Here is a 27,210-nt window from a genome sequence, read left to right as displayed (position 1 = left end):
TCTACATAAACATACACACAAAATGAATAATCTAGCTGGATTAAAGCCGAAGAAGCAAAAAAAGTGTGGTATGGCGTATTTTATTAATACAACTTCCCAGATACACTTGAAAACTATTTCAGCTGAGATAAAAATAAAAGCTCAACAGTTTATCTTCACCCACAAATCAATTTCCTCTGTATTTCTAGATCTGCTGCTTTTTTATTCATGCGTTGCCGCATTCCAGTACACTACTCATATTACTTTTCGATTGCAGAAATAGTAAGCTTATGCGTTTAATTCAGAACTGATGTATAACAAACCCAGACAAGGTGTTCTTGCACATGGGGCCGTGCCAAGTAGGGAAGTGTTAATTATGAAAGCAGTTGCTTCTCTTAATTGTACTCTTTTCAGTTCTTCTACACATGATCCTCCTGAAGCATTAGTTCCTCTGCAAACCCGGCTCGATACAACTGTACAAAAGAAAGTTGCACAAAACTCTATAGTGGTTGCAGAGAATAGAACACTTTATAAACTAAAAAAAAAAAAAAAAAATTGTGAAAAGACCACAGAAGCAATTTGTGGATCAAATTTTTTATTGTCTGTACACGAAAGCATGTTACACGCGAGATGGGTACAGCATCTGAAAAAAGAGAAGCAAAAAATTAGTAGAAAAAAATTAAAAATAATATTTTTTTAGTCAACAGACAAGGGTGGCTGCATCAAGACATGCATGGACAATTTTTTTAAAACATTGTTTACACGACAAAACTTTTTTTTGGGATGGGCAAACTTTTGAAAACAGGTTTCAAAATGCAAGATTTTGAAAACAATACAGTTGTGTAAAAAAAAAAAGCTTTTTCGTATTTACTACATCCTTGTCATGTAAACGTACCCTTAATGTAGATTACAAAAGGAGAAGAGAATGTGTTTGTGCACAAACATCACTTCAAGTAAAAAGATTTTCCAAAATCCCCTCTCATGTGTGCTTGTTACACTAATAAATAAAGCTGCCATGTGTGAGGGAACTACAAAAAAACCTACTGTGGAAGGCAAAGAGTAAGTTTGTTTTAGTTTCACTGTTCTTGAAATCAGTGATTTTGGACATGCACTTTAAAATTCTTCCATTCTAGATATCTAACCTGAATTACATCTTTAAATGACAGCCCTTCACAATAAAGCTGATAAGATATCACAATGTAAAACTTCGCAATATACAAATGAACAAACAAGTCAGTACTGATTCAAACTGAGGGTGCTAGTTTAGTTTGAAACAGGCCACAGTTCGCATGAAAAATGCTAATGTGAAAGCGGTCACGTGGACCTGGGTGCGCACCAGGTTTCTGAACCACAGACTACCTGAAGTAGGTGGTTTGAGTTTGTTTGCACTCGAATTGTGGCACAATTCATATGAATGTGAAAACCACACGGGCTGAGGTGCGCACTCATTGAGAAAGTAACCTGTGCACGCGCTTTAGCCGATGACTATGTATTTAGTTCAATAATACACATGTAAGGGATGATAATCTTGATTCACCTTGGATACGAGCAAGAGTGAGCCTGCAGTGTATTCGCGCATAGCAAGAGGCAAAGGAACGGCAATCCGCAGTCTCCTCAAAAGAGTCCGTTTGCACGCAAAGCCACTTCATGCATCACATACATTAAACCCAAGTGTCGTTTACGCTGCGGTGCATAATAGCACCAAATTAAGAAAAAATTATATATTGACCCTGTTGTTTTCTATCATGCGGCGTGCATGTTTGTGATGACTCAAGATGCACGCAAATGCACCAGGGTTCGATAAAATCAAGCTGAGTGTGTGAAACCAGATCAACGCTGTGGGAAGCGCCGGAAACAATCGTGCCCAGTATTAAAGCCCCTTTAAATGTGGCTCTCAGGGCAACAACAGCACTGTCTAGAACCCAGTTTAAACCATTGCCACATTATAAAGGTAAGCATATAGTGGGCAAATTAAAATGGACCTGTCCAACACAAAGTATAACCAGGGACAGACATTGATGCATAAAGCCAGAGAGAAACTTTAAGACCCTTACCACACGGATCCTGTGCCCCATAGCCTTTGCAGGAAGATTGCTCTTGAACTTGGCACGAACCATTCCACTGTTTCCATGAGCCCGTGTGACTTTACCCCAGATGACACGTGTCTTGTTGGGTTTACCGCCGGGTGTTGCAGTGATCCTTTAGACAACATACAGAACTCGCATTAAACATTGCCGACTATGGACAAAAAACAAAATAAAACCATCAATAGAAATTATGAAACGCGTCTCTGCATGGAAGAGTCAAATATGAGCATCATCTTCAGTCTAAGAATTTAAAGTGAACATGAAAAGCAGTTCACAATCCATTTTACTAGTGTGAAACACTACATTAAATGAGTCAAATATCAATTATGATAAAATAAATACATTTGATTAAATACATTTTCAATCTGTATCAGAATCAGAAAGAGCTTTATTGCCAAGTGTGCTTAGACGCACACAAGGAGTTGGTCTTGATACTGAAGATGTACTAATCTTTTATGTATTAAAATATAAGATGTACTACATAATTCATCCTGTGAAAACAGTTTTGAAATTGGACAAAACGTTACGATGGAAATAGTATTTTAAAACCTGCTAGACTCAAATTTCAAACAACTTTAGACGTAAGGCTTTGATTATCTAGTAAGAGTCAAAAATATTTTGAGAACATTATTTATGAAATAATGTTTAGTAGTACACTTGCTTTACAGTAAATAACTTTTTGCACTTTCATTTTAATGAAGCGTTTAAAAAGAGACCAACCGTAGGTCTGTATTTCATAGCATTCATGATTCACAACCATTTAAGGTCAGATTTATGCTCAAAAAGTAATGCAACACTTAACAGGTTATTAAAGAAAAACACATCAAATAAACTTCTGGAATAGTAAGAGATAATTAAATTGATTCAAAATAAGAACAGAAACATACATTTAAAGTAAACAAGAGTTAATTGTATAAATGGCAACTTTCATATAAAAGTGAATGTCACAGCCAGAGTTGCTAAGTCCACTTATAATATGCTTTCTTTACAAGGATAAATTAAGAAATTATGTTTAATTAATTATTCAGTAAAACTGTATGTTATTGCAAATATTATTGTTACTTGTTCATCATTGTGTCAGTGTTTTATTCACTGAACTAAGCTTGCTTCCTTGCACGAAGAGCAACATAGGAACAAAACGCATTTGTCCGTTTAGGGCCACTGTAGAAACATCGGCGCATTTCAATGTAAGGGAACAATGTATTCAATGTATTAGTGTGTGTAGACAGAAACTGCTCATTCTAAGGTAATACTAATATAACGGTTCATTAAGTAAGTCTTTATACACAACTGAAAACTTCTTTTTCACGGTAGTGAGGAAACGCGCTCTGTAGCGCTGTGTGTTCGCTGTCGGATACGGTAGAAACATGACGACACAATATGTCGACCTCCATAGCAGGGGGCGCCCGCGGTTATGGAGATATAAATGTCTCATTTTAAGGTAATAAAAACATAACGGTTCATTGTGCAAGGTCTTTATACACCACTGAAAACATAGTTATGGATCTTATATTGCATTTCTGTCAATAGATCCTCAGGAATGTTACACAATGCACCTTTAAGAAAATCTGACAAGCAACTTTGTTTGATTACATTTATGGATGCTGTTTACTCCAATACATTGACACCATCTGCTCACAGCTAACAGACAATCAGTGCAATACAAGTGCTGTGGCCCCATCCTCCCCCTCATTGGAGAAAAATCACATTCAACGTGCAGGTGTGTGATGTTGGAAAGCAATGATAGTTAATAGATGTAAATAGACATATGTACAATTTCAAAAACAATGCCACTAACAGAGATGTCAAGGGATGGAGAGGATGGACAGCGCAGGGGAGGAGAGAGACCAATCAATTTAAATCACATTTTTATATAATTTTTGAGAGCCTGATTACAAAAACTAGTCTCACCATTAAAGCCATGTCTCAAGGACACAATTATAATGTTGTCATTATAATTTTATGTAGCTTATGTGTTGTGCTGCACGTTGCACTTAACAGCATTTTAATCACATTTCAAGCTATTCTGAAGCAAATAATCCACTTATCGGCTTTAATATATCAACCAAATTTGATTATTGGGACAATAACATTAAAAATGAACAAATATCGGCTGATACCGATATTCATGTATCCCTACTAACAGTAGATGCATATTGTTCGAATTTATTTTATTAAAAATGTGTGTTACCGCTCCCTCTTAGTGCTCGGTCTTTCTCCTTCTCTAAATCTATTCTGCTCACAATCACAGGTTCGTGTCCTCGCGCTCTGTAGCAGTTTGAGGATTCTCGTTTTTGCTTTTCAAGCTACGTGTGGGTTCAGTTTTATTTGTAGGCTTATTTTTTGTTAAATAATATTGATGATAAATATTAGTCTTGTTTTTGAAGCTGCTGTTGCTTAGTCTGGGAGGGTTGGCAACACTTGTCACCGCACTGACAACATGATCACACAGACATCAGACTACAGCATCGAGTCCAACCGTTCCTCACACGTGCCACTCGTCCATAAACACTTTACCGTGCCTTTACTTACTTTTTTGCCTTGTAGACGTAGGCACAGCGTTTGCCCAGGTAGAAGTCGACCTCTGAGCGGTTATAAACTCCCTCTAACTTGAGGAGAGCAGTGTGCTCTCGCTGGTTCCTCAGGCCACGCTTGTAGCCAGCAAAGATGGCCTTGCTCCACAGCCTGAAAGAGGGGGAAAGTTACATATCTTTATCTATGTGCATGAGCCAAGCATTAGAATTATCGCATTTAACTAACTTATAGATGCGTCAGATTAACAATGACGGCTTACCTTCCGGGCATAATGATGCTTTGACCAGGCTAACCGACCTAAGATAAATAAAAATTGGGGAAACAATAAACAAAACCATTTAGTCAAAGGGTCATTATGCAGTCCCTCGTGAATCAAGGATTTCATATATTTACATTGACTATTTCCACAGTAGCTTCGGAGCTGCAGCATGTTTATCTTCCCCAATGCTACGTTGCTAAGTTCTTATATAAAGTTATACGTAGTTTATAGTTATTATTACGTCTTCAACACAAGCAAAGCCGCGTAGTAAACATCATAAATGATTAAAAAACAGCTATGTTTTGACAGCAGATTTGACAGTATTGTGCAGAAATGAGCTCCGGACCACAGTTTAGCCGGAGCCAACGGGCTCAAACAATCCGTTTAAAATCCAAAACATCTTATGTCGTACATGGCAGAACTCTGCGGAATATGGACTTTATTGGTATTTTGTATCAATACTGGTATAAATCAAGGTTTACTTTACATCACACAAGGCTAAAATGTCAAATTTTAAAAGACGAGCACTAAAACGCTCACCTGATTCAATCTCAAAAATGGAGGAAAAGGCCGCTCGCAAGGAATGCTGGGAAAATGTTGGCAACGCTGTCTGAAAATCTGCCTGACTGAAATTAAATGCGATTTTTTGCTACATTCTCATTATACCACTTTTACAGTTTCTTCTAAATCATTAAAACCCACAACATAGTAGTAGTAATAATAATCAATAATAATAATAAAATGTGTTCTTTAAGTAATTTTTATCATTTGTTTTATAGTGTTTTCTGAGAAGTGGACATATAGATCACCTTTTCCCCAAATAATAATTTTTTATATATTTCTACATTTATTTATATACCTTAAAATGTAAACAAAGTGCAAAAAAGACATGTGCACATAAACTTGGGCTACAAGGATATCGACTTGTACAAGGATATGCCCAAGTATTACTACTATATTATAAAGGCCTATTTGGATCTTCAGCAAGTTTTTTTCTCTTAGTGATATCAGTATTTATTCTTTAGAACACTAAATAAGCATTCAATTACCAAATATTTTGTGAAAATGTAAATAAAGGTATTTGATAAATTAAAAATTCTTGCTAAAGTAGGTACTCGTAATTTATCCAGACAATCTTCTTCCAGAGTTGCGCAAACAAGGCCATTTAGGAGAAGATATTGGAAGATCTTCAAATAGAAGCTATGGTTAGATGCACACATTTGTAGAAACGTGAACTTGAACAGAAAGCTTGAAATTGAGCGATCCAGAGTCAGTTGCGTCCATGGTTGCGTCGCGTCGCTTCACCCGTGGCCTCATGGGATAGTAAATTATCCTTCATGTGCACACTTCAGAATCTTACCGGAAGTAGTTATCCGGGTATTTTTTGCCTACTCTTTTTTTTTTAGACCAAAAAAATGTAGGTCTACATTCCAAAGCATTCTTTAATTACAACCAATTCAGTTTTGATAGTGCATTTTCACGTCTATTACCCCAAAAGGGAGTGACAGTTAAGGGGTTAAAGTTACTCAGTACTAAAATAGCTTCCCTATACTAAAAAGCAATTTGATTTAAAACATGATACATGTAATTGATCTAACAGCTTCACTAACTGTCAGTGATTTCCCATGGCCATCACTATTATATAAAAAAAGATTAAATCACACTGAACACACATATATTTTTCTTTTGATTTTAATCTGTACATGTATTTCTATTATTATTATTAACATCATTATTAATTACTACTGATGTAGTGACCTTTATTTTGAAATGAGTAGGTTCGGTGGGCGTGGCTCAACGGCTAGTTCACGCTGCTGCCATTTTAGTGCGCGGTGAGAGACGAGCGGCCGTACAAAGAGTCTGCACAAATAAACAATGCTGCAATAGTCACGGTCTGCGGTTATTTGTGATAGTAGAGCAGTCGACGTTCCTTTGCTCGGATCGCACTCATATCCCATCATGTCCACCGAAACTCCACCGGACCAGGTAAAGTAAAGACATATGTGGATTGTGGAGTGTTTGAAATCAAGTGCTCGTGTTTGCGGCCTAGCTGTTGAGTTCGCTCCTAAATCAGAATGCTGTCGATGTTTAAAGATTTATTACACGCCTCTCACAGTATGCGTCGAGTGTTTGTGTAGGGGTTGTTCTGCTGTAATATATTCTTGAAACATTTGAGATGGTACGATAGACGAGTGTTGACGTAATCCTGTTGCTTGGCTGCTGGTGATTGTATGACTGAAGCACGACACACCACGATGCCATTTATTTTTCCTCTACTATTGCCAATAGCAATATACAGATTTATTATGTTGGTTTGAGAAAGCCAACGTACTATTATTCTATTTAAACTTATTTTCTTCCAAAAAAATTGACTGCAACATCCCCTAAAGCTTTTAAGCTACACCACCAAACTCGGACAAGACCTTCAGACTCGGGTTGATGCGTCTTTTTTAAACGATCGGACGATTTTCCCTGAAATGGGTGATCAGAACTTCGGACAAAACTCAATAGACTTACACTAACGGAATCCTCAAATGCCATAGAAACCAATTACAACATCCTAGCAACATTCAGCAACCATAGCAACACTTTAGCAACCACCTAGAATACCCTAGTAACCCCATAGCATCATCCAAGCAACTACCCTGCTTAGTAACACCCTACCCTCCACACAATATCATAACTTGTCTGGCTGGCCGGCCTTAAAAACTTCAGAATTCAAGGGTACCTTTTAAAAACATCCAAACTTAAAGTTAATTAACAGCAATTTAAACTGAATACTTTCAAACTTCAAGATTTTAAAACTACTTCAACCTTTTAGCCAGGCTTTCTCAACCCAACATCGTAGTTTCTCTGACAAACTTTATCTAGTTTATTACAGATAACAAGATTGTTTATCCTTTAGTATATTACAATGACTTGATTGTCAAAATGCTGTCTTTTGAAGACAAAAAAAGTTTTGAAACGCAACAGAATAACAGCTATATTTTAAGTACACTGCACAATTCCCATGTTTTAGATTGAGAACCATTGATGTTTAGCTTATGGCTATATATCCAAAATATAAATATGCACTAGCATTTCCCCAGTGTCCCACCAGAATGAAATGTCTTTTTGGAACAAATGTTGCACACACATTTCAGGATAATCCGGTTTCACTTTTGTTGTTTCTTTCCCCCTCAACAGGCAGCAGAGTACATCCCAGAGAAGGTGAAGAAAGCAGAGAAGAAGTTGGAAGAAAATCCATATGACCTCGACGCTTGGAGCATACTGATTCGTGAAGCACAGGTTTAGTGACACAGGGTTGCATTCCTTTCTACCCGGGGGTAACATGTTTTGGGAGGGGACGGGAGGGCAAGTCTGATGCTGTTTCATGTAAACGGTCTTTGGGACGTACATTATAATTCTGTATGTAAATGAATTTTACTTCTTTTAGAATCAACCCATAGACAAAGCAAGGAAGACATATGAGCGACTTGTCGCCCAGTTTCCCAGTTCGGGCAGATTCTGGAAGCTATACATTGAAGCTGAGGTTAAACTTTATTTTAATTTAATGACGTTTTCATATCTGTGCATGACAATGCTTCTCCCTATTTTGATCAACTATGTGATATTCACACAACACCAGCAGTGCACAATAATCGCAGGGCGTCAAGGGAAACTCATAGCTTGTATCATTTAGAGGTTCTCAAGTCATTTTTTTCCTTATACTTTGCAGTTTTATGAGGTGATATTGTTGCATGTTTTATCTGCAACAGCATTAAAACAATTTTAATGGTATTGGAGTGCTTTAGCCTTTATTACTTGTGTCAATTTCTTGCCTCCTGTGTCATTTCTTTGAGGTTGTTGTGGTTTGTTTGTAATTAATTATTCAAGATTTGCTCCATACTAGCGTCTAATTCTCTTGTCTCTCATTTCATATTATACATGTCAGTTGTAGTCCAGCATGCACAGTAGTCCACACATCAACTAAGTCTAGTTTGTCTAAATTCTTAGGCGAATTTTACGGTATTTTACAAGTATACACTTGCATCACACAATGCAGCACATGGTCACATTCTTTTAGATTTACTATTAGATTATTTCTAAATATGAATATGAAACGGGCATGATATGATGTTTATATGCGGGAGTGCAGTTTAGGGACAGATTGTAATGGTAAGTATCTTACAAGTAACATTTAGATGCACATTACATTCAACTAACTTAACAAGTGTAGTCACTTTTAAAAGGTTAGTTTTTTATATATATATATTCCTTATAGAATTAGATTTTTTTATTTTTTTACCCATTATATTGACATCACTTTCTGGGTATACATGATTCAACATCGCTAAAAAAAGCTAAATATGATTTTTGTTTTATATATATATATATATACAGGTCCTTCTAAAAAAATTAGCATATTGTGATAAAGTTCATTATTTTCCATAATGTAATGATCAAAATGTATATATTTTAGATTCATTGCACACCAACTGAAATATTTCAGGTCTTTTATTGTTTTAATACTGATGATTTTGGCATACAGCTCATGAAAACCCAAAATTCCTGTCTCAAAAAATTAGCATATTTCATCCGACCAATAAAAGAAGTGTTTTTAATACAAAAAAAGTCAACATTCAAATAATTATGTTCAGTTATGCACTCAATACTTGGTCGGGAATCCTTTTGCAGAAATGACTGCTTCAATGCGGCGTGGCATGGAGGCAATCAGCCTGTGGCACTGCTGAGGTGTTATGGAGGCCCAGGATGCTTCGATAGCGGCCTTAAGCTCATCCAGAGTGTTGGGTCTTTCGTCTCTTAACTTTCTCTTCACAATATCCCACAGATTCTCTATGGGGTTCAGGTCAGGAGAGTTGGCAGACCAATTGAGCACAGCAATACCATGGTCAGTAAACCATTTACCAGTGGTTTTGCCACTGTGAGCAGGTGCCAGGTCGTGATGAAAAATGAAATCTTCATTTCCATAAAGCTTTTCAACAGATGGAACCATGAAGTGCTCCAAAATCTCCTGATAGCTAGCTGCATTGACCCTGCCCTTGATAAAACACAGTGCACTAACACCAGCGGCTGACATGGCTCCCCAGACCATCACTGACTGTGGGTACTTGACACTGGACTTCAGGCATTTTGGCATTTCCTTCTCCCCAGTCTTCCTCCAGACTCTGGCACCTTGATTTCCGAATGACATGCAAAATTTGCTTTCATCCGAAAAAAGTACTTTGGACCACTGAGCAACAGTCCAGTGCTGCTTCTCTGTAGCCCAGGTCAGGCGCTTCTGCCGCTGTTTCTGGTTCAAAAGTGTCTTGACCTGGGGAATGCGGCACCTGTAGCCCATTTCCTGCACACGCCTGTGCACGGTGGCTCTGGATGTTTCTACTCCAGACTCAGTCCACTGCTTCCGCAGGTCCCCCAAGGTCTGGAATCGGTCCTTCTCCACAATCTTCCTCAGGCTCCGGTCACCTCTTCTCGTTGTGCAGCGTTTTTTGCCACACATTTTCCTTCCCACAGACTTCCCACTGAGGTGCCTTGATACAGCACTCTGGGAACAGCCTATTTGTGCAGAAATTTCTTTCTGTGTCTTACCCTCTTGCTTGAGGGTGTCAATGATGGCCTTCTGGACAGCAGTCAGGTCGGCTGTCTTACCCATGATTGCGGTTTTGAGTAATGAAACAGGCTGGGAGTTTTTAAAAGCCTCAGGAATCTTTTGCAGGTGTTTAGAGTTACTTAGTTGATTCAGATGATTAGGTTAATAGCTCGTTTAGAGACCCTTTTCATGATATGCTAATTTTTTGAGATAGGAATTTTGGGTTTTCATGAGCTGTATGCCAAAATCACCAGTATTAAAACAATAAAAGACCTGAAATATTTCAGTTGGTGTGCAATGAATCTAAAATATATGAAAGTTTAATTTTATCATTACATTATGGAAAATAATGAACTTTATCACAATATGCTAATTTTTTGAGAAGGTATATATATATATATATACATACATACATACATACCTGTATATATATACTTTTTGGTGGAGGGTGGTTGTGAATTTTTTTTTCTCTTTCTTTATATGCTTAGTTGATCTTTACAGTTGACCTTTTGCTAAGCCCCGCCCTATAACATTACTGACCAATCCTGCCTTTGCAACTTGGTCATTTTTAGATAAGTTTTGCTCTTTCCAAATAGCTCAAACCTTATTTCCAAATTAACATGTATAATATCAGTAAGAGCAGATTTGCTCCAACATAATGTTAAACTTGGATGTCATTTTCATAGTAATCAATAAAAGAGTTTGCAGTACTAATGTGAATGTTGTAAAGTTACCAGTACTTGCATTGGTAATTCCTTTCAAATTATTCTTTTAAGTTTCACTTGGAAAAAAGGTTGCCATAATTCTGATTTGCAGTCTTTAATTTTTAATCATTACTGCATCCAAAAGTGGAGGGAATGTCAATTAATTTCAGCCCAAGTAATAATCATTTTCCTTTGTGCACATTTGATTGATAATCACTCCATTTACTGAATTCTCCTGTTCCGGTCTGTGGGATGTTTTGTAAAGTTGGACTTTAGTTGAAACACTAACCAATTAGACTGGAGCTTATTAAAGGGTCAGTTAGGATTGGAACTGCAATCATAAAATAATTTCCTCTCTAAAAACAGACCTTGCTATGGATAAATCATTTGGAGAGCTGTGGTTGTATTAAATATTATTTTCAGATCCCAAATTGTGATTTCTTGCTAATCAAACTTTTCTGTTGTCGTCTGGATTTAAACCAAAAGTGTAATGGGTCTGAAAAATCAGGGACCAATCAATTGTAGGTGTTTATGCACTGGTTCTGGATTTGAGTATGATTGAGCATTTCCAATCATTTAATTCTTGTGCTTCTCAACCCTTAGTCAAAACTGTTTTTCTTTTTACCCCTACCGTAATAAAATGCACTTTAACAAGTTTGGCTTGTCGTTGTAATGTGCATTCATTGTAATCTTGTGTCAGTGAGTGTGCGTGCATGCGTGTGTCCGAGGCAAGGAGACGGCAGTACCACAGTGATCATGTCCCACAGCGACTCTGCCTCAATGCCAGTATTTTTCACACTCTGTCATGCTGAGTTTTGATTTCGTTTGGAGCTGTTGGGTGGTTTGGTTAAGTATGTCAGTCTATCACCGTTTGCCCTGGAGCACAGACACACTGCCAACAACCTCTCACAGCTGACCTCAGTGTTATTAATTCGGTTTAATGTCACCGAGAACCACAGAGCTAATCTGAAATGGCCTTAATGAGAGAGTTCTGTCAGCGTTTACTCACCCTCACCTCGTTCCAAACCTGTTTGCGTTTTCTTCTGTGGAACAAAGACGACCTTTTGAAAACAAAAATCTGTATAGTGAAAGTGAATGAGGAGGACCAATGTTGTTTTTGTCCCCATTAACTTTCATTGTATGAATTAAAATGGTTTAAACCTTCTGTAAAATATCTCTCGTCTGTGTGTGTTCCACAGAAGAAAGTAAGTCATACAGGTTTGTTATGACATAATGAGAATTTAAATTTAAGTAAACTCCCTTTAATGATAACATCGCACGCATAGTCCTGTTACGTAATTTTACATTTACATTTATGCATTTGGCAGACGCTTTTATCCAAAGCAACGTAAAATGCATTTCAAGGTACACATTTACATTCTTGTCAGTTCTTGCTTTCCCCGGGAATCAAACCCATGACCTTGACGTTGCAAGCGCCAACGCTTTGTTTGAGCTACAGGAAAGCTGAATATTAGCAGTTTGTCCTATTTAGGGACAGCAGTGGACAAAGGGCTTTGTGTGCTAAAAGTTCTACCATAGAGTGCAGTACAATTGCACAGACCATCGATTTTAGAATAACTCATTCAGTAAAAATCTGACTTTACCATCGGTGAAAATGCATCAATCCCTGATGGCATATACTGGTTATGTTTCTTTTTAAATGGGATTATTTAATCCCTGTCCCTCGTCCTATCTAACCATTACTTCTTTCCTCAAGATACATTTAAGCTCTTCTCTTAAGACATTTAGACATTTACTCATAATTTGCATCCCCACAATCTCAATACCACTGAATGACTCCAGTGATTATCTATCTATAAGATCTTTGAATACTTGGGAGATTTTTCATATTCACCTGCTTTTTGTCCTGTGGAATACATGATGTGCAGTTTCCTCATTGTATTCATATTTTATCAGAATACTGAAACATTTGCAAGTGCATGACTCAGTCAGTGCGAGGTTTAGGTCTGTTACCAGAACTGTCACTTTCAGTCACTTTCCCTGTCAGGCCAGCACTTAATCATGCATCCCCTGATATTATGTTTTTTAACATCTGAAATTCTGTTATTTATTAAACCGTTGTTGCAAATCGTGCTGATTACTGTTACCAAGGTAATATTATCTAGCTTGGTAATAAAAGAGGATTTATGGGAATTGGCAGAATGACCAATGATCGACTTAAGAGCTTCACTTCAAATTGGTTATAAACAAATTCAACATGTTTTGCTCTATAAAGTGTTTGAGTTTATAGCTGTTATGGTGCTACTGTTCATAATTATTTTTATTTTTTTTGTGGTGGCATAGTACTATATTGTTTCTGACGTGAATAAAAAGATGGTGCAGGACGTAGTTATTTTTCATATTTGTTGCGCACCAGCAGAGAAAAATCCTTATTGGTGAGCCATGAAGTTTCATTTATGTGTTTGACTTAGTGGTGAGGATTTGTTTTCTTGCTTTTTTTTTATTAAAGATTTTCCTGCAAAAATTAATAAATGGAGATCTGTAACTGCATCACACTTACACAATTTCCCTCATAATAGAAACTTCTGCTAAATAGATTTTTGTTTTTCTCAAAGGACGTTGGTGAATAAGAAAATTAATCTTAAGTAAACCTGTGTTTTAAATTATTGTAAATGTCTGAGTGTAATGTTTCATTTTTGCCGCATGCTAAACTCTTATAGAAGTTGCACCCACAGGGATGTTAAATCTTTTCCTGGATTTTTCACTCCAAAAACCAATACATTTACTAATACATAATGGCCCGGTTTCATAGACAGGGCTTAGATTAAGTAGCTTTTGTAAAAATGCCTTGGAAAAAACATTACAGGTGTGCATCTTGAGACAAAACAATGGCTCTGGCATATTTAAAGATATGTCAGTGCAAGTTGCTTCCAGTTAAAACAGCTCAAACATGCATTTTATTCTGAGACTAGGCTTAAGTCTTATCTGTGAAGCTGGGGAAATATCCATTACACCATTTGCAGCTTTGTGGCCCATTCATACGCACATGAAATGAGTCATTCTTCAAACTAGCTCTAGTGAATCTTGTGACAGTTAATAGAGGAAGACAGTCATGAAACTGACACAATATCATGCAGGGTTGTGTGAATGTCACATCGTTGACTTAAAAAGGGTTGTGTGTGCATGCGTGTGGAGCAACTTAGTCTTGATACTGACAATCTTTTTTTAATTTTTTTTTTATATAATAATATTGGTTTTCAAATGTGTCCACAGATCAAAGCTAAAAACTATGACAAGGTTGAAAAGGTAAGCATTTGTTATCGCATGGAAGCCACATTTTGAATTTATTGGTTGTATGAAATTATTGTGATGGACACATCCATAGGTGTAAAACCATAAAAGCTGAGCTTTATCTAGGTCACCACTCAAAAGCTCAGGGAGAGTAAACACGAAAATGGTGAAGTGAAATAAAATAACACCCTGCTTCACTAGAAATATCCTGTTTGCTTCCCCGAATCCAGAAAACAGGCAATCAGACAATAAAATACGAGGGAAAAAAAGCCCCAGGTCGAATTCTTCATGATGGAGGATTCATTATCTGAGTTTGTTAGATCCCATTTCAGAGAGCAATTCACTGTTAATGCAGTTTGGCAACAAAAGATCAGCCATACAGGGTCAATATTGAGTCGCTTGATATCTCACGTGACCCTTTTATTTCTGAAAACGAGAAAGTACAGGATGCTGATGTGATATTCTTTGCTCTACCTTAAATTACCATGTAAATATGTACGTTAATCATTCAGTATTATGTCAAAATACCATGGTATTGTAAAATGATCATCACAGATTATCTGCCAAAAATTGATGCAGAATTATATCATCAGTATATTTAATATAATTTGAGCGAAATCTAGAATTAGTTGGCTGTGATATGTTTTGCATTAACCGCCATCATGATCTGTACAATGCTACCGTCTCAGTTTGTTTGTCTGCATGAATCAGGGCTGTACTGTAATTTGATGTGCTGTCTTGTGCATCAGACGGGTTTGTTCACTGTTCAATCTCTCGCTCAGTTATTTCAGAGGTGCCTAATGAAGGTTCTGCACATTGACCTGTGGAAGTGCTACCTCTCATATGTCCGGGAAACCAAAGGAAAACTGCCCAGCTATAAGTATGTGAGATGATTGTGTTTCCATGGCTTTATAGCGATCAACTGCCTTTTTCAATGCCTTATGTCTATAGCAATATCTAGAGAGAAGGGTGATTTATATTCCCTATACAATGGGTTCGAAGACCACAATTCAGTCTGGGATTTAAAATCTAATTATAAAATGGAGAGTTCTGGTCCTTGATTTAAATTTAGAAAGAATTGGTTTTAGATTATAGAATAAACTATAATATAAATAAGCAATATTTCAGATTCCGCCTTATTTTTAGTTGACTAATCAAATTTGTGACAATGACCTTGCAAATTGTCATTTCCAGTTTTCAGCTTCCATTGAAGCACAAAAAAATACTCTTTGAAACATCCTCAAATAGTTATGGGTAACATGATTTTCAGTTTAAAAAAAAAATTTGTACATATATATAGTGAAGGAGGGATGTATACCAAATACCAAATTATAAAATTTTCATTTTATATTTAAACTTTATGTTCTGTAATACTGATGACAATTTATATTAGGAGAAATTTTAAAATTAAAATGCATTTTTATTAGTTTTCTCTTTGGAAATTAAATCAATAATTATTTAAGTGTCGCTTTTTCATCACAACAAATTTTGAATACAGGATATTGTGAGTTGTATATTTCCTGTTGCATATAGTTAGAAACCGACTTTAAATGTGCTGTTCTTTGACAGGGAAAAGATGGCACAAGCTTATGATTTTGCTTTGGATAAGATTGGGATGGAGATTATGTCCTATCAGGTGAGGGTTTGACGGTCCTTATTAATCCTGATTTGTTGTCCTATGGCATAAACATTAACTTGAAAACTCTTCTCTTAGATTTGGGTGGATTACATCAATTTCCTCAAAGGAGTGTAAGTACACCATTTGTATTCTCAAAACCCATTTCACGGTCATTTAAAGAAGTTCATATTTGGAGGAAAGGCATTTGACGAGCTCTCTGTATGTGTCATCTAGAGAGGCCGTGGGGTCGTACGCTGAGAATCAGCGAATCACAGCCGTCAGACGCGTGTACCAGAGGGGTTGTGTTAACCCCATGATTAACATTGAGCAGCTCTGGAGGGACTACAGCAAATATGAAGAGGTGAGTACATGGAGGATGATGAATGTTATTCTGATTTAGGGCACTGTTTTGGTAGTGGCAGTAGTCACAGTTATGGCGGCAAAACTGTGGAATAGTCTGCCAGTTAGTATTATAACTACCACAACTTAAGATGATTTTAAATCAAAACTTAAGTCTTATCTGTTTGCCATTTCTTTAAAATAAATGATGCAGTCATATTATCTGTTCTATTGTTTGTTATTTGTGTTTTAAGCTATATTATGTACAGCACATTGATCAACAGTTGTTGTTTTAAATGGTGCATATAATGTAACATTGACATTTTAAACAGCGATTTGTTTTGAGAAACTTCTCTTCAACATTGAACAGGAATTTCTATTGGTTAATTGGTTGTAATCAGGCCTAGAAATGCTTTTGGTTGTAATGTGTGTACCATTTATGCTTGTCATAAATTGCTTTTGTTCCATTATAAAGGGCATAAATGTGCACTTGGCTAAAAAGATGATTGAAGACCGGAGCAGAGACTACATGAATGCCAGGAGAGTAGCCAAGGTGAGTTAAGCACAGGTTGAAAATCACAAAAAAACTACACCTGTGCTCATGACTAAAAATACACTATAAATAACAAAACATTTGTGGATATCTCACACTATCCCATTGCATGGCTGAGAAAGCCAGTAGCAATTTACTATTAGTAATCTTAGTCTACATCTACACTAATCCAGAAAAATTAGTTTCAAAGCGCTCTCCACACACTCTAGTGTTTTCAAGCATTTTCCAGATGTTTCTCGTCCACACTGAAACTTCGGAAGACGCTTAAATCATCTTACAGCGCATGCGTAAAACACATAAAGCTCACTGAGATGATACCGAGAGACCAGACATAATAAGCTTCTCAGACTATTCTTTGGGTTAGATCACTTTATTAACAAAATATCTCACCGCTTACTGGTGTGTTCAAGTTGCACTCAATCGCCATTCATTGTATGGTCTAAAACACAATTGCTCATGTTTTGATGGAAATTGACAGCACATTTTTTTTTTTTGTCATCTTTGCAGGAATGTAATATAAAGGTTAAAAAAAGTAACATTTATCTTTAGCAACACTGTGTGAAAGTTAATAGCACATAGCAGGGACATAATATAAACAGATATCTATCGGTACAGTAAATGTGCATCAGTTTTTTTATGGAGTTACTTTTGTGTCTTTTTATTCAATCAAACACAGTGTTTGAGAGCAAAAATAATTATATTGGAATTAAAAAATGAAAGATTGCAAATAAAGTCTTCTTAAAGCTGTTTTAATTAAAAAAAATTATTAATAGCAAAACTCTAATCAGCGCGAGTAAATCTTTCTTTTGTTTTTGTGCAGTTTCATCACACACGCACAAATTGGCTGTCGGTTCTGCCGTCATTGTTAGCCACTCTAAAATCTTTGCTTTGGTGTGAAAGTTGAAGTGAAGCTCAAGTGAAGCTGCACTTCAGTGGGCGGTTTCTAAGCAACAGAATGAAAAGTCTGTTTCTATTGGTCGCTCTCCCTTGGCGCAATACCTCCTTTTTCACAGTCCACATTACAATGCAAAAATAGCATTTTCAAATGTATCCACTTGAGAGAGCATCTTCAAAAAAGCTCTTTTTTTTTCACAGGACAAAAATGCCATCTCAGAAGGCCAAAATGTAAAGAAATGGATGCGTTTTTAAATGTATCCGGATTAGTGTAGACGTAGCCTTACTTTATCTGATGCCGAAAACACTTTTTAGGTCAATAACACTTTCGATGACTTCTCGTCACTTTCTCCTCGGTTTCTACTGTATGCTGATGGTGTGATTTTAATCCCTTTCAGGAATACGAGACTGTGATGAAGGGTTTGGACCGGAACGCCCCCTCGGTGCCGCCCCAGAACTCCCCACAGGAGGCCCAGCAAGTGGAGATGTGGAAGAAATACATCCAATGGGAGAAGAGCAACCCACTGCGCACCGAAGACCAGACTCTCATCACCAAGAGAGGTAGATTCATAAATAATGAGCAGCTGCTGGTTCAATGCTGTATTGAGCATGACTGTAGTCCAGTCACATTAATTTGTCTTAAGTTTTTCACAGAATATATTGTTTCAAAGCAGCTTTACAGAAAATCATGATGTTATGTTTTATAATAACCTAATATCTTCATGCCTTTAGCAGATTAGAGCCGGACTATAATATAGTTTACATTTTGAGATGATACAAGCAATTAAGATTTGCTATAGTGTACAGTATATCGCCCAATTTGAGTGTACTTTATTTAGTTGGACACACTTAATATATCAAACTTTATATAAAGAGCTGGTTGATAATAGTTTACATTTACAATGAAATAAATATCAGGTAGTTGAGAGAGATTTGCTATATATTATATATCGCGTTATGTGAGTGTACTATGTATGTGGATAAAGTTGCATACAATACACAGTAGTGGCCAAAAATGATGTCTGGCCTTTATTCTTTACCCTTTTTTAAATATTGTTAATTTAAAGATTTTATAAGCATATTGCATTGTTGTGCTTGGAGTCAATTGGTTTATTTGTGATAACACAATGAAACATGCCAAATTGTGCAGACATGATTTTTGGCCTGGCTGTCATACAAAGAAATTAGTAAATTATTCATATTTAAAAGTACTGATAAACAGATATAAATGTACTGAAGTACATTGTGAAATTCAGTCTTTATATTAAAATATTGGGCAGAATTTAATCACAGGCTGAATGCTGGAGGACGAGGTCTAATGTTATGTGTTGTTAATTCAAGCCATTTTCTGTATCTAACTATATTATTTGTCACTTGCAGTGATGTTCGCTTTTGAGCAGTGCCTTTTGGTTCTCGGGCATCACCCTGACATCTGGTACGAGGCGGCCCAGTACCTGGAACAGTCCAGCAAACTGCTCGCAGAAAAAGGGGTTAGTTTGCACATCAGTTTAAATAAGTGTTTTACTTTTTTTCTTTGGTTGTATTTAGTGCCTTAGGTGTCATATTAACATGCAATTGATGGTTGTATTTAGTTGCTTTGGTATCATATTAACATGCAATTGATGGTTGTATTTAGTTGCTTTGGTATCATATTAACATGCAATTGATGCACAATTCCATGTTCTCTCTCTTTCATTCCTGATCTCCTCATTCAGGACATGAACAATGCCAAGCTATTCAGTGATGAGGCGGCTAACATCTACGAGCGTGCCATAGGAACTCTGCTCAAGAAGAACATGTTGCTGTATTTCTCTTTTGCAGACTACGAAGAGGTAATGATGACAGTGATGCATTGGAAGGTCTTCAATGAGGTCCGTTTATGTTAGTCAAGGCCTTGCACCAAAAAGAGTCCGAATTAAGAACACATTTTCTGTTGTCTCACCTCACAATTAAACAGGCTGTTTTGCTACTGTACCTTTAGGACTTCTATACGTAAATTATTTATGCATTTATCTATGTCATTCAAGATGAGCAGGTCTTTTAGAACTGAATATGCCATTTGTTACAGTGGTCCTATTATGTTTTTTTTTTTTACATGTTCAACTTTCTTACGTGTGTTTAGTTGTTTGAACATGAAAAAGGTCTGCAAATTTACAAAGCACAAAGTCAGACCAAAGAGAGTTATTTTTTTAAAGCAGTAAGCACCGTTTACCGTGAAGGGCCTTTATTTCAAAGGGGCAAGAAAAATCCTGAAAATTCGATATTTGACCATTCATAGTATTGATCTGTGCTTGATTCGCAGAGTCGCATGAAGCACGAGAAGGTTCATAGTATATACAACCGTCTCCTGGGGATTGAAGATATCGACCCTACTTTGGTAAGTCCAGCTCTCTTCGGAGACAAATGATAAATGGCAATAATAAATTCCACTGAATAAAAAATAAACGTATTTGCAGGTACATCACTCAATTCTGAGAAAAAAGTCGTAATTGTGATAGATTGAGAGCTAACAAGTCACAATTATCTTTTAAATAATTTTATTCCGTGGCAGAAACTGAGTGATTCAAGAAAAAAAAATGTATGATTTTTAAAATTCCTCCCACGTGCATCATATCTGGGAAATGTATTAATATTCACAAATATGTGGGATGCCTGTAATATAACATTGCGTAGTCAAGCATGAATGAGTCATACGATGTGTTTGTCTCTGCTAACGAAGAGACTGACCCTTGGATGTTTTTGAATTGTGCAGGTCTATATACAGTACATGAAATTTGCCAGAAGAGCTGAAGGCATTAAGTCCGGTCGCTCCATCTTTAAGAAGGCCAGAGAGGATCTTCGCACACGGCATCATGTGTACGTCACGGCTGCTCTGATGGAGTACTACTGCAGCAAGGTAACATCAACACCACTCTCTGTTATACAGACACTACCGTTCAAAAAGTTTGGTGCCGGTTAGATTTTAAATTCTGAATTTTCAGCATCATTACCCCAGTCTTCAGTGTCACGTGATCCTGCAGAAATCATTCTAATATACTGATTTGCTGCTTAAGAAACATTTCTGATTATTATCAATGTTAAAAACAGTTGTCCTGCTTCATATTTTTGTGAAACTGTGATACATATTTTTGGGGGGACTTTTTTCTGGATTCTTTGAATAGAAAGATCAATAGAACAGCATTTGAAATGGAAAGCTTTTGTAAGTTGATTGATAAATGTCTTTACTGTGATCCTTGGTGAATAAAAGTATCAATTTCTTTGACAAAAAAAGCTTTTGAACAGTACTGTATATATGAAATGCATATATTTTGGGGTCAGTGGTCAATAAAACTTAACTGTATTCATGATGTACTTTTTTTCCCCCACTGCTATTTGATATCATGACAAAAAAATGTCAGGCGGTGTAAATATGAAATGCAAATGTTTTGGGGTCAAAGACAACATTGAATACCATTAACGGTGTCAATTTTTAATAAAAAGAAAAGAGAATTTTTTGTTGTTTACCAAAGGTTTGATTTCATGACTGAAAATGTCAGGTGGTATGACCAAGGAAAAAAAAAACTTTTTTTATGGTTTTCTTGTTACTTGACAACAAGAGAGCCTCCTGGATTTGTTACACCCTTCTCAAATATTAGTAACATTTTAAAACACAAAAGTAATTCAGTGCGTCTATTCTTTTAAAGAAAAAAATTAACCAAACAATGTCATTTTTTAAAATTCTTTATTATTTTTACCTTTTTCAATCGAAGGCTAATTGATGATTAAAAATGAACCTTTTTTCATAATGAGACCTTCACATTTGTTACACCACCTGTGTTTTATTTTACGTATTGCCCCTCAAACATCATAATGAAATAATTCATACATTGCCTTTTAAATAAAATAAATATCCATATACACACAAAACCGACTATCTAAATGACTGTTCCCTCGACGACAGGACAAATCTGTGGCCTTTAAGATATTTGAGCTTGGACTGAAGAAATACGGTGACATTCCCGAGTACATTTTGGCGTACATTGATTACCTCTCTCACCTCAACGGTAAGAATACAATTCGATTCTCATCATCCACACGTTTGGTGAATTCACAACATCCTTTTGAATCTGATGCCAAACAATCAGTGCAATTTTTCAAGCCTGTAATGCTCTGTCACATTTCATACAGTCTCTATCATGTTAGGTGAAACACTGTAGGGAAAACCATTTCAGCCAAAGCATTGTGGGATTGCGTATCATTGATTATCATGTCCTCGAGATGGCTGTTTATTCACACACGCACACACACACACACACACACACACACACACACACACACACACACACACACACACACACACACACACACAGGATGATATCTGGCTCATGAGTGCTTATCAGACCAAACAATCCATCCGTCTGCTTTATGAAGTAGATAGCTAGGAGACAGTGTTTGTCTTGCAGTAAACGTCGGTCGTGTTTATCTTGTTGCTAGGCTATTACCCAAAAAAAAGAGAAGTAAAAAGCATGGCCAGGAATGAGTTTTCAAAAATGACGATGAATTATTGAGCTGTTTGCTTTTCCCTCCATCATAGAGGACAACAACACCAGAGTCCTGTTTGAGAGAGTCCTGACGTCCGGCAGTCTTTCCCCTGAGAAATCTGGGTTAGTGGGATTTTATTGATCTTTTATTTTACGCAAATAAACCATCGATTTCTTTTAATTTGCTCTTAAACATTCCTAACTATTTGCTGGGCTTTTCACACTTTAAAATGGTTAAAGTCTGTTATTTTAACCCTGGTTTAACAATCATTATTAAAGAGTAAGTTCACCCAAAAATAAGGATTCTGTCATTAATTACTCGCCGTCATGTCGTTCCAAACCCGTAAGACTTTCGTTCATCTTCGGAACATATATGACGATCTTTTTGATGAAATCGGAGAGCTTTCTGTTCCTCCATTGACAGCTACACAACTGATGCTTCAAAAAGTTCATAAAGAGATTGTAAAACTAATTCATATGAATTGAATGGTTTAATCAAAATTTTCTGAATAGACACAAACACTTTATATGATGAACTCATTGAATTTAGGCTTGGGAACGAAGGTCTTACGGGTTTGGAACGACATGATTGATGACAGAATATTCATTTTTGGGTGAACTATCCCTTTAGCATTTAATGTTTGCGCTGCTTTACGTGCAACCAAATCATCTTTAAACGGATTGATGGCAAAATCGGATTGAAAAGCCTCACTTAATCAATCCAATTGAGCTTGGTTCAACTGAAATTATGATCAGATGAGAAGGGGTTGTGTTGATCTGAAATAATTGGATTAAATCGGATTAATCTTTGATGGATTCAAAAAATGCCCTATGATGTGTATGTTTATGTCTTACAAATATGTGTGTGTTTTTTTTGCCTTGTGAATGAATACATATACTAAATATTTGCTGAAAAAAATATATTGACGTGTATATATGTTAACTTTCTTTTTAGAAATGTCGTCAAAGCAAAAGTAGCAATTATGCTTGACATTTACATGTGGTTTTGTGTGACAGGGAAATCTGGGCGCGCTTCTTGGCCTTTGAGAGCAACATCGGGGACTTGGCCAGTATCCTGAAGGTGGAGCGAAGGCGTTTCATGGCCTTTAAAGATGAATATGAGGGAAAGGAGACGGCTCTACTAGTGGACAGATACAAGTTCATGGATTTGTATCCCTGCTCCCCCTGTGAGCTCAAAGCCCTTGGTTACAAGGTACGATCGGAAACGCAGTCATTTTAATTCCATGTCATTGTAAAGGCCCCGATTTACTCACGGAAAAGTTCTTTTTCGTTCTTTGTTTAAGAGTTTGAAATACCTTTTTTTCGGCAGTTGCTGAGAGCGACGTTTAGATGTATATGTAAATATGTGCTGCATGCTTTCATCTTAATAACCATAAACGCACGACAAACTAACCGTGGTGAGAAAGCATCTGATGAGCGATGTAAATGTTCGTACCAGCTCTGCAGTCATGTTATTTATATAGCACTTTATACAATAGATTTCAGCAAGCAGCTTTACAGTATTAAACATGAAAAAACGATGTCAGTGTCGCATGTTAATTAGAATTACAACAATCTCCAGTGTGTTCATGTTTTCACTCACGTCTGATCTCCACGGACTGAACAGAAGATTTCCATGTCACAGAGCAACACCAACCTATTACATAATCACCGCGGACCGATGATAGGTTGAAGGTGGATACCAGCCTGAGTGAACTTTTCCTGGAAGTTTGCTTTGGCAAGCCGTTTCGTACTACAAAAACAAACTCCAAGCGATCTTCGTTTTGGCCTGAATTTGTTCAAAATGAGGTCACACCAGTTTGTTCTTTGGTTTAGCTTAAAGTATATTGGGGCCTTAAAAACATCACTAACTTGCTGTACAACAACCATCTGAACATTCTTCATCATCTGATTTGCAGGACGTGTCCCGTGCCAAATACGCACTGATTCAGGAGGCGGTGGTCACTCCTTCCACTCCTGCGCAAAAAGACGAGGCCGACCGCAAACCCGAGTACCCCAAACCGGACACCAGCCAGATGGTTCCTTTCCAGCCGCGTCATCTGGCACGTGAGTATGACTCCATCAACACCTCACGACGTGCATTTAACATTAAAACCCCAAGCTGCGTACTTGGAGTCTAAATCATGTCATAAAGCATTCCCAGTTGCATACGGCTGTACTCTTGAGGTCTTGTTGTGCATTGCTGAGTTTGGTGACATGTTCTCCTGACAGCCCCTGGACTACATCCTGTTCCTGGAGGAGTGTTTCCTGTCCCTCCCACTGCTGTGATCCTCATGAAAATGCTGCCTCCTCCCAGCTGTTTTACAGTCAGTTCAGTTACTACTTCAGACCAAACATTAGCATGACTGACAGTCAAGACAAGTCATTGTACAGGACAGTGTCATCATGTGTGTGTTTGTTTTCAGGGTCCCTTTGTACAGATAGATGAGCTGATGGATTCTCTCAGGAGATGTGTATTGCCAGAGAGTAAGTATCTCAGAATATCATTACTTTCATCATCTGCTCTCTGAAGTCTCACTCACCGGTTCAATGGTGATTCATAATACATAAACACTACAGTAATACAGTGCTGGTTTTTGGTAACGCTTTATTTTACAGTTTCCTTGTTGTACAAGTTACATGTACATACTAGATGCAGGAAAAACAGTACAAACAGTAAATTATTCATTATTACAAGCAATTAACTCTAAACCAAACCTTAACCCTATAGTAAGTACATGTTGTTAATTAATTGTAGAATTACACTGTAACGAGGACACTAAAATAAAAGATGAATGAACATTACATTACATCTGCTGTCCTAAACAGTTCAATACATATTACGATGAGTTATAAACATTTTACATTTGGAATTATATATACTACTATAAATCTTACCAACCCTAACCTGTGTATAGGCCTTACTTTATATATTTTTTTCATGTTTAAATGCATATTTTAATTTGCAGTATTTTTGCATTATGATAATGGGAATGGAGGGGCTTGATTGCCATGTATGTTTTTTGTTAAATGTTCTTATTTTTGACTTTTTTAAAAACTTTTATTAAAATTAAAAATTATGGCAAAGCTAATATAATAAATATATTTTAGTAATTAAAATCAACATAAAGGCAGTTATATTTGATAGATATTTCACTGTACAAGTAATATAGGCTAATGTTTTTGGAATGAAATGTCACATGTAAGTTGTTGAGAGGTTTTATGCTATTCATCCAGACACATAAAGTCAATATACTTTATTTTTATATACTGTATTTTTGCATTATGGTAATGAGAATGGAGGGGCTTAATTGTCATGAATATAATAATTATAATTCTCAGTATTTTTGATAGATTCTCATTCAGAGAATTGAAAATTACGGTAGTTATTATAAAATTTTCAAAATATTATACAATTTTTGATTTTACATAAAAGCAGTGTAATAAAAGCTACCATACTAGATATTTAACTGCATAATTAATATAATTGTTTGGCATTAAAATAATGAGGTGGGGGGTGCTTAATTGTCACACATGCCTCAAATAATATCATGATGCAAAACATGTGTTTGGGTGAAATATGCCACGTACATGTTCTTGAAGTTTTCTGAGATACCGTTGTCAATTATAATGAATATGCACTAAAACCACAAACTCCCTTCTCTCTCTCTCTCTCTCTCTCTCTCTCTCTGTAGCTGTAGATGCTGCTGTAGAGTTGATCACTGGGAAACAGTTAGACATGACCAGCGAAGGAAACGGGCCTGTGGAAAACCACGCTGTTGCAAACAAGTCCTTGAAAAGACCTAATGCGGATTCAGATGAAGAGGACGACAAAGGATCCATCGCACCTCCCATCCACGACATCTATCGAGCGCGACAGCAGAAGAGGATCCGATGAGCTGACCCGAAAACGCACAAACACACACACGAACATCACAAAGGACAATTGAACCCGCACCCACCCGTGTGTCTCAGCTCACTGAAGCTGTTCTGACTCTGGTTTAATGTGTACCTGCACTCCTACAGCCAGCGGACGAGAGCCAAGCGTGTCCCTCAGTGTTGACCAGCGTTTCAGAGGGCTTTCAGACTCATCGCTAGAGATCACAAGTCCATCTCCTACCCGTCATCGCTGATCTCGTTTTGGTTCAGTGCTTTCAAAGTTTCTTTTTTAACAGTTTTATTTTTTAAAACTGGGTGGTTTATACTGTATAAAGTTTTTATTCTGATTTGCCTCATAGTTCTGAACTTGCCATGTGTAGTTGATGGTGATGGAAGAGTTGAAAACCCTTTTGTAGTGAACTGATGATCACACACAACTTGCTTCCAATAAAACAAAAATGATAAAAATTGTACGTTGTGTGCGTTACTTGGCTGTCTGGCAGTTTTAGCAGTGTGCCATGATACAAACTTCAATGCATTTATGCTCACCACTAGGATGCACTAGAGCACAATGGATGTTAAGCTGTTTGTGCACTACTGTAACGAGTAAACCACATCAGTTTGAAGACCATTATGAAGGACCATTGTGTGAATCACTCAAAAACATTTAAGATTTAACCTCAAAATGAGTAGGAATATTTTGCATAAAAAAATGAAAGCTATTTTTAAGCCAATACATTTGTTGAATTATAACAGTAGTTGTGTCCCAAAGGACACACTGTGCACTATGTAGTGTATGAATTTTGTACGGTTATTTTGTAATTCCATATCAGTCTGATGCCGCTCTGCTAAATAATTAAAGCTGCGACAGGCAAGTGCATGAAGTGTCCAACATTCCACACTTTAGTTTCTTTTATTTGTTGCATTATCCAGGTTAAAGCACACTTTTTCTTTTCTTTTTTTCAGTGTGAACACACCACTCGCATTATACTACAAAATGT

The 27,210-nt window shown here is 36.8% G+C and overlaps 2 protein-coding genes across 3 annotated transcripts; one reads left to right on the top strand and one right to left on the bottom strand.

Annotated features, from left to right (window-relative positions):
• Positions 1 to 557: 557 nt before the first annotated feature.
• On the bottom strand, positions 558 to 5,486 carry rpl35a (ribosomal protein L35a). 2 transcript variants are annotated; one of them, XM_077248441.1, is made up of 5 exons: positions 5,401 to 5,486; positions 4,861 to 4,898; positions 4,599 to 4,751; positions 2,034 to 2,178; positions 558 to 622 (listed from the first exon to the last, which is right to left on the bottom strand). In XM_077248441.1, exons 2-5 carry the CDS (start codon positions 4,869 to 4,871, stop codon positions 599 to 601), a joined length of 333 nt encoding a protein of 110 aa, XP_077104556.1. In that variant the 5' UTR covers positions 4,872 to 4,898; positions 5,401 to 5,486; the 3' UTR covers positions 558 to 598. The 2 variants fall into 2 exon arrangements, with proteins under 2 accessions (XP_077104556.1, XP_077104557.1); XM_077248442.1 differs by lacking the exon at positions 5,401 to 5,486 and adding an exon at positions 4,995 to 5,398.
• A 1,141-nt stretch (positions 5,487 to 6,627) lies between these two features.
• On the top strand, positions 6,628 to 26,677 carry cstf3 (cleavage stimulation factor, 3' pre-RNA, subunit 3). The gene is made up of 21 exons (XM_077248440.1): positions 6,628 to 6,846; positions 8,047 to 8,148; positions 8,297 to 8,392; positions 14,389 to 14,421; positions 15,189 to 15,286; positions 15,976 to 16,042; positions 16,121 to 16,155; positions 16,259 to 16,385; positions 16,839 to 16,916; positions 18,209 to 18,371; positions 19,191 to 19,300; positions 19,526 to 19,642; positions 20,113 to 20,187; positions 20,563 to 20,706; positions 21,751 to 21,853; positions 22,384 to 22,453; positions 23,348 to 23,543; positions 24,250 to 24,397; positions 24,563 to 24,657; positions 24,757 to 24,817; positions 26,026 to 26,677. Exons 1-21 carry the CDS (start codon positions 6,820 to 6,822, stop codon positions 26,226 to 26,228), a joined length of 2,148 nt encoding a protein of 715 aa, XP_077104555.1. The 5' UTR covers positions 6,628 to 6,819; the 3' UTR covers positions 26,229 to 26,677.
• The last annotated feature ends 533 nt before the right edge of the window (positions 26,678 to 27,210 follow it).

This window comes from Siphateles boraxobius, unplaced genomic scaffold (genome assembly GCF_051911475.1).
Source record: "Siphateles boraxobius isolate OS27281-9 unplaced genomic scaffold, OSU_SipBor_1 30, whole genome shotgun sequence".
Classification (NCBI taxonomy): Eukaryota; Metazoa; Chordata; class Actinopteri; order Cypriniformes; family Leuciscidae; genus Siphateles; species Siphateles boraxobius.
Note: the sequence above shows the minus strand (reverse complement) of the source record. Positions and strands in the feature narration are given on the sequence as shown.